The 20,894-nt window shown below is 42.3% G+C and overlaps 1 protein-coding gene across 1 annotated transcript; it reads right to left on the bottom strand.

Moving 5' to 3' along the window:
* Positions 1-12,420: 12,420 nt before the first annotated feature.
* On the bottom strand, positions 12,421-15,231 carry tdgf1 (teratocarcinoma-derived growth factor 1). The gene is made up of 6 exons (XM_029690214.1): positions 15,121-15,231; positions 14,948-14,997; positions 14,661-14,837; positions 14,017-14,131; positions 13,816-13,925; positions 12,421-13,210 (listed from the first exon to the last, which is right to left on the bottom strand). The coding sequence occupies exons 1-6, from the start codon at positions 15,141-15,143 to the stop codon at positions 13,107-13,109; spliced, it is 579 nt and encodes a 192-aa protein (XP_029546074.1). The 5' UTR covers positions 15,144-15,231; the 3' UTR covers positions 12,421-13,106.
* Positions 15,232-20,894: the final 5,663 nt, after the last annotated feature.

Below are 20,894 nucleotides of genomic sequence, written 5' to 3'. Positions count from 1 at the left end.
CTGTCTGTTCCAGCGACGGTGGGTTTGTGCCCATGATGTCTGGTGAGGACCTGCCTTACAACAGGCCTACAAGCCCTCAGTCCAGCCTCTCTCAGCCTATTGTGGACAGTCTGAGCACTGATGGAGGGATTGTGTATTCCTGGTGTTCCTGGGGCAGTTGTTGTTGCTATCCTGTACCTGTCCCGCAGGTGTGATGTTCGGATGTACCGTTCCGGTGCAGGTGTTGTTACACGTGGTCTGCCACTGTTAGGATGATCAGCTGTCCGTCCTGTCTTCCTGTAGCGCTGTCTTAAGCGTCTCACAGTACGGACATTGCAATTTATTGCCCTGGCCACATCTGCCGTCCTCATGCCTCCTTGCAGCATGCCTAAGGCACGTTCACGCAGATGAGCAGGGACCCTGGGCCTCTTTCTTTTGGTGTTTTTCAGAGTCAGTAGAAAGGCCTCTTTAGTCTCCTAAGTTTTCATAACTGTGATCTTAATTGCCTACTGTAAGCTGTTAGTGTCTTAACGACCGTTCCACAGGTGCATGTTCATTAATTGTTTATGGTTCATTGAACAAGCATGGGAAACAGTGTTTAAACCCTTTACAATGAAGATCTGTGAAGTTATTTGGATTTTTACAAATTATCTTTGAAAGACAGCGTTCTGAAAAAGGGACATTTATTTTTTTTCTGAGTTTAGAACCCTCTGTGTAAAGGGTTCTACTTAGAACCAAAAGAGGTTCTTCAAAGGGTTCTCCTATAGGGACAGCCGAAGAACCCTTAAGTTCTAGATAGCACCTTTTGTTCTAAGATTGCACGGATTGAATCGAGCCCAAAGTTCCTATGTTCTTTCCAAGTGGAACTCTTAAATCCTCAAGTTGTGTCCCAAATGGCAGCCTATTTCCTATAGGGCTCTGGTTAAAGGTAGTGCAATATATACTAGGGAATAGGGTGCCATTTGGGACAAAGCTTCAGACTCTTCATAATCTCCTTATTAATCAGTATCACTAATGGCATTTGTAGTGAAAATCCCCCTTAAACACCATGCTTTCATAAGTCTCTTATACGTCCCTGGTAGGATGCCCGGAGCCAAGAGCGGTGGCCTGCATCACACCTCTGTAGGAACTGAGGATCACAGGCAGAGGGTAGTAATACCTCAATAGAAGTGGAGCTAAGGCGTGCACCAATCTACTGTACTTGCAACCTCTTACCTCCTCTCACTCCCCTCGCTTGGGAAAGGCTCCCTCTGGGAAACGTCATAGATGCATCACTATAAATGTTTTATTTCACCTTTATTTAAGTAGACAAGTCAGTTAAGAACAAATTCTTATTTACAACGATGGCCTACACCAGCCAAACCCGGACAACGCTGGGCCAATTGTGCTCCGCCCTATGGGACTCCCGATCACGGCCGGTTGTGATACAGCCTGGATTCGAACCAGGGTGTCTGTAGTGACGCCTCTAGCACTGAGGACTCACTGGAGGATTCACTCCAAGTGTCTCCCTGTAGCGCTGTCTTAAAGGGAAAAAGGGAAGGTGCTCATTTAAATTGGAATGCAGATCTACGGAGAGAGGAGACAAGGGTAGTGAGAGTAGCTGTTGCCTGCCTGCGAACGGAGTAAACGTTGCATTGCCACATCTCTGATTCCCTCACTAATTGGCTAGTCTCGAAAACCCGACCCTAGGCAACAGTTGCACTGCACTCTGCCCTCACCCACTTGGACAAAATAAATGCTGCGTACAGTATGTGAGGATGCTGTTAGACTACAGCTTGGCCTTCAATACCATAGTGCCCTCTAAACTCATCACAAAGCTCACGACCCTGGGACTGAACTCCTCCCTATGCAACTGGGTCATGGACTTCCTGACTGGACGCCCCTAGGTGGTGAAGGTAGACAACATTTCCTCCTCCAAACGGATCCTCAACACGAGGGTCCCACAAAGGTGTGTCCTCAGTCCCCTCCTGTACTCCCTGTATATCCACGACTAGACAGCTAGCTACCTGTTCTCCTGTTCTCCTGTTCCCCGTCTGCCCCCCGACTATCTACCCCCACCCACAACGGACACTTACCCTGCCCCCTCAATGGATATTTATCATTGCTACAGTTGTAAATGTGTATTTTATTATTATTATTGTCGCATTCACTTTTCTTTTTTTCACCTGCACTGTTGGAGCTCGGAGCATTAGAATTTCAGTGTACCCTGCGATTACATCTGTGACCCTGTGCATGTGACTAATAAACTCATATAATCTAATCTCAAATCAAAACAAATTGTGTTTGTCACATGCACCGAATACAACAGGTGTAGACCATACAGTGAAATGCTTACTTACAAGTCCTTAACCAACAATGCAGTTTTAAGAAAATATCTAAATAAAAGTAAGAGATAAGAATAACAAATAATTAAAGAGCAGCAGGAAATAACAATAGCGGGGCTATATACATGGGGTACCGGTTTCAAGGTAATTGAGGTAGTATGTACATGTAGGTAAAGTTATTAAAGTGGCTATGCATAAATAATAACAGAGAGTAGCAGCAGCTTAGAAGAAGGGGGAAATGCAAATAGTCTGGGTAGCCATTTGATTAGCTGTTCAGGAGTCATATGACTTGAGGGTAGAAGCTGTTTAGAAGCCTCTTGGACCTAGACTTGGCGCTCCGGTAGCGCTTGCCGTGTGGTAGCAGAGAGAACAGTCTATGACTAGGGTGGCTGGAGTCTTTGACAATTTTTAGGGGTAACCTAATGTTACAATGACGGACTCTTTAAGCATAGAGGAACTATGTCACTACCTACGCTACCGTTCAAAAGTTTGGGGTCACTTAGAAATGACCTTTTTTTTTAAAGAAAATAAAATGTCTTGTCCATTAAAATAACATCAAATTGATCAGAAATACAGTGTAGACATTGTTAATGTTGTAAATGACTATTGTAGCTGGAAACGGCAGATTTTTTTTAATGGAATATCTACATAGGCGTACAGAGGCCCATTATCAGCAACCATCACTCCTGTGTTCCAATGGCCCGTTGTGTTAGCTAATCCAAGTTTATCGTTTAAAAAGGCTAATTGATCATTAGAAAATCCTTTTGTAATTATGTTAGCACAGCTGAAAACTGTAGTTCTGATTAAAGAAGCAATAAAACTGGCCTTCTTTAGAGTAGATGAGTATTGGGAGCATCAGCATTTGTGGGTTCGATTACAGGCTAAAAATGGCCAACAGCAAAATACTTTTTTCTGAAACATGTCAGTCTATTCTTGTTCTGAAAAAGGAAGGCTATTCCATGCGAGAATTTACCAAGAAACTGAAGATCTCGTACAACGCCTGTGTATTCATCCCTTCACAGAACAGCGCAAACTGGCTCTAACCAGAATAGAAAGAGGAGTGGGAGGCCCCGGTGCACAACCTAGCAAGAGGACAAGTACATTAAAGTGTCTAGTTTGAGAAACAGACTCCTCAACTGGCAGCTTCATTAAATAGTACCCGTCTCAACGTCAACAGTGAAGAGGCGACTCTGGGATGCTGGCCTTCTAGGCAGAGTTGCAAAGAAAAAGCAATTTCTCAGACTGGCCAATAAAAAGAAAAGATTAAGATGGGCAAAAGAACACAGACACTGGACAGAGGAACTCTGCCTAGAAGGCCAGCATCCTGGAGTCGCCTCTTCACTGTTGATCTTGGATTAGCTAACACAACGGGCCATTGGAACACAGGAGTGATGGTTGCTGAAAATGGGCCTCTGTACGCCTTTGTAGATATTCCATTAAAAATCAGCCGTTTCCAGCTACAATAGTAATTTAGAATGTTAAAAATGTCTACACTGTATTTTTGATCAGTTTGATGTTGTTTTAATGTACAAAAAATGTGCTTTTCTTTCAAAAACAAGGACATTTCTAAGTGACCCCAAACTTTTGAACGGTAGTGTAAGTCACTACCTTATCTGCTTAAATAAAATACAAAATAGTAGCTAGCAAGAAGATCACAGAGGTTATTTTTAATGAGTGACTAGTTTGCATCAACTACCTCAACAATAACCCCTGCAAAAGTTTTGCTAGAAAATTTTGGTTTCGAATTACGACGTTCTGGCATGTTTGCCTCGTGATTTGTTGGGAGATTTGCCCACGCCAAAAAAAAATTGTTTTCCTTCATCAAAGTTGCCAAAAGAGTCATTGAAAGTAGACCCTAGTCACTGTTGCCTAGGGCGGGGTTTTGAGACTACTAAGTGACTGGCTGGAATAATTACACAGCCAAAGACTGCAGCTGGAAACCCCAACCTGGCTCTGTGTTGTAGTAATAACCATAGGGCAGAGGGAGAGCATGAGGGTGAGGAGAGAGTCAAAGAGAGAAAGAGAGTTTCTCAGCCTAGCCACTCTATCTCTCTCGCTCTCTCTTTGACTTTCTCTCTCTCTGTCTCTCTCCCTTTCTCTCTCTGTCTCTCTTTCTGTCTCTCTCTCTGTCTCTCTCTCTCTCTCTCTCTCTCTCTCTCTCTCTCTCTCTCTCTCTCTCTCACTAACTCTGTCTCTCTCTCTCTCTTTCGCTCTCTCTCTCTCTCTCTCTCTCTTTCGCTCTCTCGCTCTCTGACTTTCTCTCTCTCTGTCTCTTTCCCTTTCTCTCTCTGTCTCTCTTTCTGTCTCTCTCTGTCTCTCTCTCTCACTGACTCTGTCTCTCTCTTTCGCTCTCTTTTCTCTCTCTCTCTCTCTCTCTCTCTCTCTCTCTCTCTCTCTCTCTCTCTCTCTCTCTCTCTCTCTCTCTCTCTCTCTGTCAGCCTAGCCTAGCCATGGTGTTATAATCCCAGTGTAGAGTGATTAATCATGGGATCACAGAGTTTGGGAGTAATCGTCCAGCTAGCGCCTGCAGCTCAGCATCCCTGAAACCTGGCCTCCCCACCATAACCAAAAGGGTGCAGAGGGATTCAGTCAAAGCTGTCTCATTCTCCTTCAATCCCTTCTAATGTTTCTTTTCTCTAACTGGCTACACTGCAGGCTGTTTCAGTCTCCCTCATTCCCTTGATTTCTTGTCCTCTTCTTCCCTCCCTCTCTTTCTCTCTGTCAATTTTGCTCTACCTCACCCACTCTCTATCCTCCCCCTCTTTCTTTCCCTCTCTCTCTCAATTCAATTCAATTCAATGCAAGGGTTTTATTGGCATGGGAAACATATGTTAACATTGCCAAAGCAAGTGAAGTAGATAATAAACAAAAGTTAAATAAACAATAAAAATAAACAGTAAACATTACACTCACAGAAGTTCCAAAAGAATAAAGACATTTCAAATCTACCTATGGCAGCCTTTCTGAATAGGAAGGCTATGCTCACCGAGTCTGTACATAGTCAAAGATTTCCTTAAGTTTGGGTCAGTCACAGTGGTCAGGTATTCTTCCACTGTGTACTCTCTGTTTAGGGCCAAGTAGCATTCTACTGTACTCTGTTTTTTGTTAATTCTTTCCAATGTGTCAAGTAATTATATTTTCGTTTTCTCATTACTTGGTTGGGTCTAATTGTGTTGCTGTCCTGGGGCTCTGTTGGGTCTGTTTGTGTTTGTGAACAGAGCCCCAGGACCAGCTTGCTTAGGGGACTCTTCTCCAGGTTCATCTCTCTGTAGGTGATGACTTTCTCTCTCTCTCTCTCTCTCTCTCTCTCTCTCTCTCTCTCTCTCTCTCTCTCTCTCTCTCTCTCTCTAGCAATTTCAATTCAATTTAAGGGCTTTATTGGCTTGGGAAACACATGTTAACATTGCCAAAGCAAGTGAAGTAGATAATAAACAAAAATACAATAAAAATGAACAGTAAACATTACACTCACAAAAGTTCCGAAAGAATAAAGACATTTCAAATGTCATATGTGCAAATAGTTAAAGTACTAAATGGAAAATAAATAAACTATCTCTCTCTCTTCCCCTCTACGTCTCTCTCTTTTAATGACTTCAGGTCACAGAGACAGGACCCCTCTTAAATAATATAAATGTCTCAGGTCTTTGGGGAGTGTGCTGTTAGAGAAAGGAGGGTAGCTCGTATAATTACTGTTGCCATTTCTGGCTCACAGTGCATCAAACCAATTTCAAAAGGGATGCTTGTGCTTTTTTCGTTTATGCCATATCCGTTTCAATTACCATTTGACATGTTAGGAGTCTGTTGCTTGAAAGAGATAAACTCTTGTTGAAGAAAGTTGTCCTTCTGAAGTAGATGTTGAAGAGTGTGTACTACTTAAGTTGCTTATTATGTTGTTGCAGTAGTGACTTTTTGCAGATAGTTTCAAGTTCAAACAACTGCCCTTTCTCATTCCATTCCCATCTACTTTCTTACCCACAAGTCTTTTCATTACCTGACAGTACATGGCCCTAAAGTCACATATAATCAAACACTGTCTACTCTCTTATGGAAATGATTGGCCAACAGGAAATGTTTTATTTTAAAGCAGCTGCTGTTTCTCAGAAGAGGGCAGATGGAAATCAAACAAAAAAAGTTAAACATTCTAAGGTGTTTGAGTGGGACGGAATGAAAATAAAAATGGCTTGGTTTTGGATTCAATTACAGAACCTGAATGTGTGTTTAGAAGGAAACCAGATGGCCCTGGGGAGGAGTATTACCAGGGTCTGGCCTGGACCCCTCAAGACCCTCACAGATAAGGACATCACCCTCAGATACCAGAGGAAAGGGAGAGGAAGAGAGGAGGGGGGGGGGGGGTCATAAACAGATTCCAGTACAGTATCTTGGAAAAGTGTTTAATTTCATTGCAGGTTAGCCATTCTTCTCCCAGCTAGCACATTTGGTTCCATGGACGTTGTGGGAATGTACGTTCTTGTTATCTCTTTGGTTATGGGAACGTTTCCCGCTGGTAAAACTGAATACTTTTTTTTAACCATTCTGAGAATGGAAGTTAGCATTTTGGCTGTTCTGGGAACATACATTTTTAGGTTGCAGGGAGGTTCTGAGAATATTTTACTATTGTTCCCTGAAAGTTTTCCTGGAAGGTTTTAACTGATAAGTTATTTGAAGGTAAAAAACGTTCTGAGAACATGTTTCAATAAGACTTTTTATAACACTGCTAGCTTAGGTTAACTGTTTAGAACTCTAAGCACAGATAGGACATATGGAAATTATTTTGATTAGGCATTAAACACAGCATCAGTGAGATTCAAACCTATGACCTTCTGTTCTCTATCCACAGAATGTGTGCACTGCGCCACCAGGATGGTGGCAGTGTTTTTTTGTTTACTTATCATGAACACCCTTAACAAGATAGAGGATAGAGAGAACTGAATGTATTTGTTTTAAAATAACATTCTTAGAACGTTCTTTGAATGTTACTAATGTTTTCTTGTGGTTTTTATGGAAAGTTTTCTTAATGTTCTGAGAACATGACTTTAAATAGAACAATGAGGAAACATGTAGGAAACGTTATGCTGCAGTACTGAAATTCTCACCTGAGAAACACATGGTTATTAGAACGTTATGAGCTAGTTGGGTATCCTGCACCATTCTCACCAAGCTCTAAGAAACATATGGTTCTCAGAACATTATGTGTTAACTGGGTTCTCTTTCTCTTCTTATTTGACTCATTGCACAGTCATTTTTTAAAATTATTATTTTACCTTTATTTAACTAGGCAAGTCAGTTAAGAACAAATTCTTATTTTCAATGACGGCCTAGGAACAGTGGGTTAACTGCCTTGTTCAGGGGCAGAACAACAGATTTGTACCTTGTCAGCTCAGGGATTTGATCTTACAACCTTTCAGTTACTAGTCCAATGCTCTAACCACTAGGCTACCTGCCGCCCCAGTCTTCACTGGTCCGGCCATCATTATAAATAATAATTTGTTCTTAAATGACTCGCCTGGATAAGTAAAGGTTAAATAAAAATAAAATAAACTCTCTCCCCTCTCTCTCTAACCTCCCTAACCCCCACCCCCCGTCCCCCTAGCTTGTTAACGGTAAATACATCCCCTGCCAGTGTGATGTATAGTGTTGTCTGTTGTGTGGGTGTAAGTCAGACCGCACTCCCCTGCTATCCCACCCTCTGTCCTCCTTGTGTTGTTTAGATTCCCTGGGCCGACTCAAAGTGCATCCCAAATGTCACCCTATTGCTTATATATTACCCTATTGCCTATGTAGTGCACTATTTTTTACCAAAACCCTATGGACCCAGGTCAAAAGTAGTGCACTATATAGGGAATAGGGTGCCATTTGTGACACACTTTCAGACCCTGGGCCTGAGCCTGATGAACTTCCACCGGCCAGCCCCATCCCAGCCCCTGGCTGCCAGGCTGTCTGTTTACCCAGCTCTCCCTCTGTTTACTGCCACAGAACAGATACATTCACCACTGTCACTCTGTCACAATGGATGGACACTCTGATCCTCCCAGAAAGAGAGAGAGAGTGAGTAGGGAGGGGGAGAAGGGCTGGGGGGAAGATGGGGAGAGAGAGAGAGACAGGGAGAGAGAGAGACAGGGAGAGAGAGAGACTCCGAGAGAGGCAGGGAGTGAGAAAAAGGAGAGACAGGGAGAGAGAGAACGAGAGACAGGGGGAGAGAGAGAGAGAGACAGTTAGAGAGAGAGACAGAGAGAGAGGCAGGGAGTGAGAGAGACAGGGAGAGAGAGAACAAGAGACAGGGAGAGAGAAAACGAGAGACTGGGAGAGAGAGAAAGAGAGACAGGGAGAGAGAGAGAAACAGACTCATTGAGACAGGGTAAGAAAGAGAGACAGGGAGAGAGAGTCAGATAGAGAGAGAGACAGGGTGAGAGAGAGAAAGCGAGACAGGGAGAGAGAGAAAGAGAGTCAGATAGAGAGGTAGTGAACTTCTTGAGAGCTTCAGACTACCCATTTTCTCTCATAAATGGATCCATTAAAACCACATTAAAACTTAAAAGAGATGCATGAATTAGTTAATGGGGAATTTTTGCTTTTGAATGTCAAAAAGTCTGATGTGCTTTTGCAAGTTTTGCAAGAGAATATAATGAGCACTGAATTAGAACCAGTTAGGGCCTGTATTAATTCACCATCCCAAAGACGAAAAATAGATAATTTCATGATTCTTTTAAGGCGAGGTTGGAGGAGGGCAGCTAAATTCAGGAGAAAACCCCAACCGAGAGTAGCACAAATTAGACTTCAGCTACTTGAAGCGCTGAGTCCAGGCCGACTGACTGAGGGTGTCCACTTACAGACATGATACAGAAGCATCTTTCTTGTTGTCTTATCAAGTCCAGATAGGACCGTCTCTCTTCCAGAAATAACTCCTTCAACTGTCTCAGAAATGTGAGAGAAAATAGGGTTCAGACCTTACAGTGGAAGTCAAGAAGATTGTGCTTCGTTGCTTGTATGTATATTTATAAGAGTACTAGAAAATGTATAAAATGTGACATAAATGATTGTGTAAATTGACAGTTGATAATCATAGGTAACAATAACATACACATATATTCCTTCCTTTCTGTTTCCTTCTCATTCCGCCTGCTCTAGGAAAAAAACACCATACAAACACCAGGTAAGGAGGGATACAACGTAGGGAGATCTGAAGGTTGTTGAGATGCTTTTCATGTTCCATTTAATGCTCTCCTTTTGAAAATGATTAGTCAATCTAATGGGAAATTTAGTGCAGGTTGCTTTGGGGTTATGGAATAATCAAGACATCATACACAAAAATTGCAATTCTCTTTGGACAAGTAGATGTTTCTGACTTTCATAAAACAGTGTGCAGATCACATCTCAACTGTAAAATGCTATACCGATTTAATGGATCACGTGAATACTTGAATAAAATGTATTTCCACAAGTGTTTACACTGTGGAAATCCCCCTGCCTGGGAGGATATTGAGTGAACAGGAGAGAGATCAGTCTGCCCATGCATGACTCCATTTACATAGGATTGTAAAGTGTCCTGGGTGTAATCCTAGGCATGTTCAATCCGTTACAAGCTCAGTAGTGGATTTTCGCTTTCCAAACATACTGGTACATCCCACCACAACATTTACTGCATGCACACACACACACACACACACAGGCATCACACCTCATCTAATCTCAGAGCTTCTCAGAATCATCTCATGATTGCATGTAGGGTCATTGAATCAGGCCCAGCATGCCAGTGGGGTGCAGGAAATAGACTAGAGGAAAGACATTATCTCTGAGGAAGTACCATGGATTAAAGTGTTGTTCTGAACTGTGGGGATCCTCCTCGCCAGCCTTGCAGAAGCTCACTACTATTGGTTCACTGGAAATCCCATTTTATCTGGATCAGCTGTGACGCCATCTCCATTATGAAGACCAGACTTCATTAAAATAGTGAGGAGTTTGTAAGGATGTTTGTGGGGATAGTTGAAGGCCACAATAGAGAGAAAGTGTTATCCTCTTATCAGATCTAGTCAGCACCTATATAGACTGATCCAGAGTACGCTGGGAATTGAGCTTCTATACCCTCCCGGGGTCAGCAGGCATTGGTTGGGGACAAGGAGAGCCAGGAGGACCGGGAGCAGAGGCGGGGAGAAAGAAAGAAAGAGGGGCAGGAGCAGAGGCAGACAGGCGGCCAGCCAGGCTAGTGGAAGCTCACACAGACAGACAGGAGCAGCTCAATAAATCACTGTGTTGGATTGAGGGATTAGTCCAGGGCAGTTAGCTACCATCTCTTTACCAGCAACTCAATCCCATAATCACAAACATAGAAAGGCAACACCATATGTCAACACCAACATTACAATTTATATGTGTGAATCTCCATTGCTCTACAGGGCCAGTTTCTCAGATCCTTTCTCAAATGCTTTTCAGCCCAGGACTGGGCCTAATCTGTCTCAGAGAAACTGGCCCTTGTCACTAAGAAAATAAATCCAGATGCTGTTTTAGCACAGAAATGTGCGTAGTTACTTGTTGTCTGGTATTGATGAAACAATACACTTTAATTTCACTGCCATTTGGGTTTTGATGGTGATTGGAAGGCTCTCTTATGATCATCATCTGGTTTTGGGTTCATCTGATCTGAGGCTGTCTGATGCAACATTCAGTTGTATACTCACATGGTAAAAAATACACAGGGAGAGCCATTAGTGGTTTTGGGTTCATCTGATCTGAGGCTGTCTGAGCCAACTTTCAATTGTATAATCAAACCTAATTTTGAGACTGTCTGTGTCTGTGTCTGTCCTTCCTGTCTGTGTGTCTGTATACTCAGACCTGGTACACACTACACAGGGAGAGCCATCACTGGTTTTGGGTTTGTCTGGCTGAGGCTGATTGAACCAACATCCCGTTGACCTGGTAGACAGAGGAAGAGCCGGGGAAGGAGAGCCATCAGTGAGCTGGGAGCCATCAGGAAATTCCCACTACTGCCAGCTACACCCCATCCCCCCAGCGAAAAGAGCTCTAGCTATGCCTCTTTCTATTTCTAATGAGTGTTCAACAGCTGACACCTCTATCTGTTCTGTCTGTTACAGTGGAGTGGAGAAGCAGGAAGAGGACCTTCAGTCCTGACATGGGGAAAGCAGCACAGAGACAATTCAAGTTTCATTAACATGAAAGTCTACTTTATTCTTTCTCCGTGCATCACGACTCAACGCCCCATTTAATCTGTGTTCTGTTTTGCAGAATCTAGGAAAGAGATAAATAAAACAGCAAAATAGAGCTTTGAGTGGTCATTGTGTTTTAGACCTGGCTGACAGAGAGACAATGGGCCAAATTACATTTGCAAAACCAATCAATAGGAAGTTACTTTGTTCAAATGTGCGGTAATTGCCACTCTTAAAAATTGAGATTGAATGCTTTAAACATATTTTTCATTTTGAAATCCGGCATCATGAATCACGTTTATCTTAAAGGTGCAATCCGCAGTTGAAACAATAACAAAACAACTGTCCGCCACTGTTTCCCGGAAAATGAAGGATGGTGCTGGAGAAATGTAACCACTCAAATTCATAGACAGACCTATGGATGCAAGGACTGACCATCCATGATATAAATAGTATAGTTTTAACCATGTTTTGAGGCTATAGTATTTGTTTACAAACATTGGAGTAAAACAAGCTTCTATTTTGGGTTCTGTGGTATGACAGTTGAACTGATGCAGAAAATGAGTTAATAGGCCAGTAAGAGTTCCAAACCTCTCTGCCAATAACAGCTCATGTTCAGTTTCCCCTCCCCACTCCCAAACAGTCCTAGCAAAATGTTTGCATGAAACATTGCTTCTTTTACAAGAAGCTATTTTTGACTTTTTATTTGAAAACAATAACAGTAAAAGCACCCAGTGTTTACCCAGAAATGATTTATAAAAACAGCTGCATTGGACCTTTAAATATTTTTTTGATGGGTTTGCACATATCCTAACATAGAATAATTTAATAGGATCTGTTGCCGTGCATCCATCCCAAATAACTACGGCAGTTAGGTAAACTATCCAACTACATGTACTATTGGCAACCTTATCATCCATACCAGATTAATAATATGGACACACAAATAAAAGTCAATATCACATTATGAGATTTTTAATGACATGAACACATTCAATTCCCATCACAGCAAATTGAAAAAAACTTTAACCAGAGCAATGACTATTAACACAACAACTTGGAACATCAACACTGGTGATCGATTGAGGGGTCTAATTGTTTATTTTAGATAAGGGAAAACGGGCAAAAAGGTCAACAATCACAGGTCGTTCCAGCTTTATCAAACTGTGTCCTTGTAGATAGGAACAGCAACCAGGTGTTTGAACTGCAAATACAACCAATAAGATAACTCCAACAGAACTTGGTTCAAAAGTGACACTTTGTTTCTGTTGAGAGTACACTTAACAGTTAATGTAATAATATTGGTCACAATGTGTACTACCTACTAGAGAGAAACATACGTCATCACACTCCATTTGTTAACAGAGTACAACATAGGACACATTGAATGATTGACGCGTTCAAACCATGTATTCATCAAGTCTAGAAAGATTGCGAATAAAAAGCACAATACCAAATATTTTCCATTAAAATCTTATGTACAGCATCCTTGACATTTACAAGACAGTTGCTTTTAACACAGCAAGTTGTAGTTCCGACTTCCACTGGAAGGAAATTTCATTTCAGTACGTCGCCCAAAAACCAGGAGTCATTTCATGAGGCCTTTGAGGCTGAAATCCATCAAGTCTCATTCACCCGTAGCTTCTCACACGAACAAAACCAAAAACAGTAGTCCTAGACACAGGAAGCACTTGGTCTGCAGCGTTCGGCCACCCGGCGAATGAAACCAGCGGACTTCCTGGTCCTCATCTGAAAGAAAAAGGAGAGGGGGGGGGAAACCCCAGCAAATATCATGAATAAAAGGTGACTGAAATGGAAAGAGATGAGAAATAAAATAGGAACTGTAGCACAAATAAAGTGGACTGACAAATGGAGGAATGTGAATCGGGGAAATGGGGCCGTTGGCACATCGTCAGACCTGAAAACCCGGCCTCTCTGTAGACTCTGAATAATCCTTTGTAGATTTTCAGGGCAGAGCCACTGCCTGTGATGATCTACAGAAACCCATTCTGCTGCCCAGTGAGGTGCAAATGTGTTTTCTCATCACCCATTCACAGCCAAACTGGTGCCACCTCTGATAATTCCTTTCCCTGTGTTACTCTCAAAGGCCTTGCAAAAGACACCCAGTAGGCTACTCCTATTTTATCAACACAAACCAAGTCTGGTCTGATATGAACAGAGACAAATGGTGCTTTTGAGGAAGTAGACCTAAGCTGGAGGTTAAACATGCTAGCTAATACCTAACATCTTCCTCTTATCAGAGGATAAAAAAAGGATTCAGACACTTTTTCAGTGACATTTTGGAGAGTGAAAAAGCAGAACATCTATCAAAGTGTCATAAAGTGCATTCTTACCACAGCCCTCATGGAACACCTGAGGAAAACAGTGCATGACCCCATATCCACACCTGCAGTATGAGCAGCCTTTCTGAACCCACACTCCGTGGGGAATGGTACCACAGCTCCTGTAGGCACAAAAGGGACCGAGCAGAGAGAGATACATGTCAATACAGGCTAGATATATTACTTTTAGACTTCAAACTTAAATTCAATTACCTGACTCGTTCGTCGTATTCACAGCTCCGGCCAGTAAAATGTGGTGGGCATGCGCAAAAACTTCCCAAGATGCAGGTCCCGCCATTTTTACAGCAGTTTCGACTCTGTTTTGCACCTTTAAAATGAGAGCAGGACATAGGGTAGAAGTTTAATATGGATGTTCTGAGTGTTGTTGCATTACACTCAGGCTTCAGCCCCAGGGTGTGTTCAGCAGCTGGGCACAACATTATGTAACAATCAGATAGAACATATAGCATGTAGAATAAACATGCCTCTACATGGGAAATAAGTAACCATGCTGGTTCTATTCATGAAATTGTTATCTGCAACGTTCCATAATGTTTGCCTACTAAAATGGCCATAGCCTGAAGACCAAGACACTGTCCAGCTGACTGGAAGCACAGTTAACACATTCCTACAGAGCCATGTTTTCAATCACAACGCAATAAAAACAGACTTGGCCTACGTTTGTTTGTGTGAAATAAGACAACAAAAAACATCGATGCAGGATGACGAATGTGTGACAAAAAGCAAGACAGGCCGAATTAATTCACCCAAGGTCAAGCTCAAACTCATTGCTGTGAGTTTATGGAGGCCATGGGAGGTTGATGTCAGTAATTTTACGCGATCAATGCCCAACTTACTTCCAGTGAGGCCGATGAATGGTAGGATAGAGGCCGCATCGCGATGTTTCCTGTCCACAGTAGGAGAGTTCATCTCATTGAACTGGTTCAGGTAATCAGCGTGTTGGGTCGGCTTTCCATAGTCCACCGTTTTGGTCAATACCTCTATGGTTTTGGTGCATTCAGATCCTTCACAGCCTTGGACATGAGAAAACATTTTATAAATAAATGAAGGCTAATATTTAGGTACAACGTGTAAACCGTAAACTAGGGCCGAAGCGAGGGCCAGATGCAACATATTGACATACCTGATCCAATTGTAATGGCCTCGCAGGCAACAACTGCCGACAGCAAAACCCTACAATACATGAAGGGGAAAATATTTCATGTTCAAATAAATCTTGGCTATAGGCATTCTTTTACTTAAAAAAAAAAAAAATGACAACATTTACCTAACCAATTAATCAATCCATAGACTTACCTGAAAAGTTGACTCAAATTCATTTTATTTTCCCGGACAAAATGAACTACCAAAGTCACCAGAGTTTGCTAACAATACAAGCTCGCATGCAGAATGCTTCTTCTAAGCCTGTTGCAACAGGCTAAAGTAAACAGTCAGCTCGCAAGTGATACTCAAACGACTGCTCCTCTCTTCTGTTCCAAGTCATCAAGCTCTGTATTCCAGAGGAGGCGAGACTCTGGAGAAAAGCATCCAAAATTGTGGCGACCCTCCCGAAAGGCCTCATTCAAACACCCGGCCCTGACAGTCAATTTGCACCTATTTGCCCCGCCCCCTCCGGTTCCATACACATACATGAGATCACACCCACCTCCGGAATCTCGACATGCAAATGACGGAGCGCTCCTCTGTGAAGGTAAAGTTCGAGTTGCTAATTATAATGTAGGACGGGGATTTGTAATGTAACAAAACAATCTAGCACGCACATTGGAAACACCCAGAGCGCACGCAATGTAGTTGGTGAAAAACTAGGATTTTAGCATGTTTGGTCTGATATACCCACACACAAAATATATACTAGTCACCCACACAGAGGAAATTGGCTTCTAAAAGCCACACCACTTGTGCTTAGGTGAAAACGGTGGTCTGACCTCCTCAACAATTGTATTCCATCATAGGCCTATATCTTTATATAACATGCAATAGTATCTGATTGCTTGCTGGAGATGTATAGAAATATTTCAGAACATTTCTGCACCAGTCAGAAACCATTACTCCCCTCCCCCCATCCCACCCCCCACATACTGAGAAACGTTCAGTTGTGCTCAGTGTTTCAGACATGGCTTCATCTAGGCTGCACTTGAACTGCTATTACAGTTTTCTGTGGGGTCATCTAGGGTCACCTTCTCATCTTTTTTCCATACATCCTAAATAAAGTGCACCATTTATTTTTTAATTTTTTACCAGAGCCTTATGCATCCTGGTGAAAAGTAGTGCGCTAAAAACAAAAATAGGGTGCCAAATGGGCCTCATACATAGCAGTCCTAATGCCCCACTAAACCTTGGACTAATAACTCAAGGCTACTTCTCTTTGATGCAGCAACTGGTTTACATGTAGGCCAGTACTGGACTAGGGGTTGTTGATTGAAATCAAAAGAAGTTAGCAATGTGGAGTTTTGATAATGTGAAGACGTCAACTTGTCCCAAATGGCACCATATTCCTTATTTAGTGAACTAATTCTGACCAGAGCCCACAGGAAAACTAGTGGACTGTATAGAGAATAGGGTGCCATTTGGGATGCAATCTTGCTGGAGATTTGTCATATGAAGACATATTTTGGGTTGCTGTTGCTTCACTTCACTTAGGCCTTTTACTCCTCCTTGGGCATGGGACATTGACAACCGTTTTCCTGCATATCCAGCCCTTGTGATGCCTTAAAGATCCCTAAAATTCTCCCTGCGTTGCAGAGATGAAGATGAGTCTGTCATGGAACACAGTCTCCAGAAGGCAGGAGATTGGCTACAGTGGCACTCTCTCATGAAAGCCTTCCATTAGGAATGAAGAGGATTAGTAAGCAAGGAAGTTGCAATAACAGCCAGTCATGCTCCTCCATATATTTCAGCTGGAGAAGACGCAGGAAGATGATAGGTAGTTAGTAAATCAGGGAGATTAGCTTTGAGAGAGGAGCAGGAACAGCTTAGATATCTGCATAGTCTGCCTGATTTCCTGTTCGCATATCAATGCTCCATACATTTCACAGTCTGGCTAAGCTGCTTTGCCAGGTGCATTTCCATAGCAGTAGATCTTGTTCCTGGGAGGGAGCGCCCTGTGCCACCCAGTGACACAGGAAATGGCATCACCACTGGCACTGTTCTCTGTGAGATACTAAACATAATGCTGGCAGCTCAAGGGTGAAGTTTCCCCTAGGTGCAGAAAAGATCTAGGATCAGATTCCCCTCTCCTCCCCAACCTTAACCATTAGTGGGGAAAACGCAAAACTGATCCAGGATCAGCGTCCAGGGTCAAGTTCACCCTACTCCATGCCGGCATGATCCATCAGTCTCTTCATGCTGGTTGATGAAAAGAAACACTATATCAAATAAAATTGTATTTGTCACATGCGCCGAATTCAACGGGTGTAGACCTTACAGTGAAATGCTTACTTACAAGACCTTAACCAACAATGCAGTTAAGAAAAATAAGTGTTAAAGTAAAAAATAAATACAAAATAAATAAATAAACAAATAATTAAAGAGCAACAATAAAATAACAATTGCGAGGCTATATACAGGGGGTACCGTACAGAGTCAATGTGTGGGGGTACAGGTTAGTCGAGGTAATTGAGGTCATATGTACATGTAGGTAGAGGTAAAGTGACTATGCATAGATAATAACGGAGGATAGCATCAGTGTAAAAATGGGGGTCAATGCAAATAGTCCAGGAAGCCATTTGATTAGCTGTTCAGGAGTCTTATGGCTTGGGGGTAGATCCACCATAACTCAAACATTGCATGTATATGAGGCGATAGTAAACCCCAACCACAAGTATCAAGTCACGTCGTTCAATAACAATACGCTTGGTCTGGTGGTGGTCACAGAATTTCCTCACTTAAAAAAAACTGGACTCTTTATTGAGCTGTAGATGCTCAAAAACAGCCTTATCTTTTGGGCTACTTGTCATTTTCATTGACTAATGTTCCCAATGTCACCCTTTTCCCTATATCATGCCGTATTGTCCAGAGCCCCACAGCCCCTGGTTAAAAGCAGTGCACTATAACGGGAATAGGGTGTCATTTGCAACAGCTATGTTAAAAATCTCACTGACATAAAGTATCTTGACTGAGAACATCTGATTCTTTCACAGATATCTCAGTAAATAACAAGTGAAGAATTAAAGAGTGAATCATTCAAACGGTTATGCAGTTATTATCCAGGAGAACGAATAATTGCTGTAAGACTTTCTATTATCTGATGTAGGCAGCACCCACATATTCTCCTAATTATCGCTATAAATGGTGTCACGGACCAAAAGCGTGTCAGCTGTAGCCTGTCCATGGGCATACAGGCATACACTGTCAGCTCTCTCTCTCTCTCTCTCTCTCTCTCTTGTTTTCTCTCCCCATCGCGCTCTCTCTCTCTCAATTCAATTCAAGGGCTTTATTAGCATGGGAAACATATTAACATTGCTAGAGCAAGTAAAGTAGGTAATAAAGAAAAGTGAAATAAACAATACAAATGAACAGTAAACATTACACACTCTCTCAGACAAGTTACTAAATAAAGGTTGCATCACTAACAGGTCAGATGAGTGGAGTGTGCAGTGAGAGAGGCAGCTACCATAAGCAAAGACACAAATGATGGTTCATGTGTCTCAGCAGTTGTTCTAGTGAGAGGGGTCTTAAATCAGGCACAGGGTCGTGAGTTCAGGTGGTCAAGCCCAATCTGAGACAGCGTCCATGGGGGAAAGTGGTCTGAGTCTCGTGTTCCCTGTTCCTGAACCGTAAACACGACCTTCATGTCATTGAACAAACAAACACACTCATCTGTCATTATATCAAACCTGTCAGAGAGGAACGAACACATAGATAGTTATAGTAGCTGCATGGCTCTGTTCAAGACTAGGGCACTATCTAGGTAATAGGGTGTCATTTATGATGCAGCCTTTTTATTAATTGGTATGACTTTTATAGTGGATATTTTGCATTTGTGATATGAAAGTGTGAAATACAATAGCAATAATGGAAAAAAAAAACTATTTTCAGCCTGGGCCTTGAATAATATTTTTGGGGAAAGCTAGTGATGGTAATGAAATAATGTATCATATGTGTTTGACCCTCGATGCTAGATGAAGTGTAATTTACTGATAAATATGGTGGCAGGGTCCTTATAATGATGAATCAGAGAGGGAATTGTGTCTCTTTTTTAATTTGTTCCCTTTCTTCGCCATTTTTTTGTGTCCATTTGCCTCTGGAAAATGTGAGAAAGTTCCAGCCAAGGCATCCTGTGACAGAAATAGCGGGAGTCAAAAGGTGATTTACTGAGTCTATGCCCAGGTGCATTTCCTGTCAGACAAGCTGTCTTGTCTCCCTGTCAGGAGCATATGTGAACTAATTAGAGTGACAGCCAGGGATGGGAGACAGGGAATAAAATAGACAGGTACTGTACTGAGGTGATGTTGGACTGGAAATAACAGAAAAAAAACCTGGGGTATGAGAACTGTATGGCTAGAACTTGGAAACAACATGGAAACAACAAAACCTAAATGTAGTATGAAATCAACAAAGAAGCAATGCATAGAAACGACATTACAGAAACAAAACAAAGTCATGGCAACTGCTTGGCAAGAACTTTGTAGAGCAGACATAAGTCTCCTCAAAAAACCTAATCACCCAGAAATAATACAACAAACAGAGATCTGAAGCTGTAATATACAGTAAGGCCCATGATGGGTAGACTACAACACTCTCCTTCCAACAGAAAGGACATATTCACTGTAATTACATCATTCACAAATGTGTCATGTTTTCATGCAATGAACTGAAAATGCCGATGCACCAATAGCATTGAATCCCAAATAAAATATGAACCCAAAACGGATAAAATTCCTTTGCATGGCCAAAATCTTCTCCATCCGTATCTTAATTGACACATCAGAAGAAGAGACAGATCATCTGGCATGCTTGTAAAGTAACGGTCCATAAAAAGAACGTGACCGTGAGATGTAGTTGGAAATCAGAAACCTCTGATTTTAATACGGGCTAAGGGTCTTAAATGTGATATACAGTGACCTGCACAATGCATACAGACAGACCTGGATTCAATTAGTATTCAAAATAGTTTTGAGCGTTTGCTTGAGTCGGGCGGAATGCCAAATGGGCAGGGTTTGTACATTTGTAAATAATTCCGTTGCCTCAATTGTGCCAGGAAACTCAATCAAGCACAGCTGAAGTAATTGGAAGACTTCAAATACTATTTGAACCCCGGTCTGCCTCGGGTGCCTCAGTGTTAAACCGTTAAACGTCAGCACACTAATGCCTCCTGCTGGTTGGTTGTTCACACGTTGCGTTTTACAAGTCTACCAAAATGGCAGTACAGGGCTGTGAAATGTCAGAGGATATTATATTATACTGCTGTAGAGCAGTTGCAGGACATCTCTGTGCATGCTCCACTGATTCAAGTATCTGTGTCTGTGTGTCTGTGTGTCTGTGCCTGTGTGTGACAGTGTGTATGTGGGATGTCCTTGTTGAAAGAGAGAGGATTATTTCCCCATTTAAAGCTTTAGTAATTCGCAGAGCCTCTCAGAATTTCATGTCACAGCGGAGGATTTCCTTTTTCTAGGTCAGCTTTGGAGAGGCAGGTAATTCCAGCTAGTGATATATTAATGAAAAGATATTGCACAGCAATGACGTGTGTGTTTTTGCGTGTTGTGTGTGAGAGTTGGACACCCATTTCCCTGATTCAGCGTCTGTTCTCTCACGTCCCCCTCTACCAAGCTAGATGGAGCTTCATTTGCTCCGGTCCAGATATTAGAACAGACAGGTTGCAGAAGGAACTTGTTTTCTCTGTGAAACATTTTCTGTATCCAGTGTGCCTAAAGCTGGCCACCAGCCATATCCACCTCCATCCAGCTCCATTATTGCAGTCTGCAGTGGTAAGAGGCAAGATGTGCCATGACCAATGTCGGCTGTACACAGTGGGTGGCCATCCTATCGCCCCTTACCACATAACATCGGTCCACATTTTCTGTTAATTTCCTGACGATTCAACATGTTGAATCTCCACCATTCATTCATCG

The sequence above is a fragment of the Salmo trutta genome, chromosome 15, assembly GCF_901001165.1.
Source record: "Salmo trutta chromosome 15, fSalTru1.1, whole genome shotgun sequence".
Classification (NCBI taxonomy): domain Eukaryota; kingdom Metazoa; phylum Chordata; class Actinopteri; order Salmoniformes; family Salmonidae; genus Salmo; species Salmo trutta.
Note: the sequence above shows the minus strand (reverse complement) of the source record. Positions and strands in the feature narration are given on the sequence as shown.

Coding starts and splice junctions, on each gene's coding strand:
- tdgf1 (XM_029690214.1), bottom strand. CDS start 15,143: ATGAATTTGAGTCAACTTTTCAG. Junction 14,998..15,120: donor AATTTGAGTCAACTTTTCAG/GTAAGTCTATGG, acceptor CATGTATTGTAG/GGTTTTGCTGTCGGCAGTTG. Junction 13,211..13,815: donor GGTGTTCCATGAGGGCTGTG/GTAAGAATGCAC, acceptor TTTTTCTTTCAG/ATGAGGACCAGGAAGTCCGC.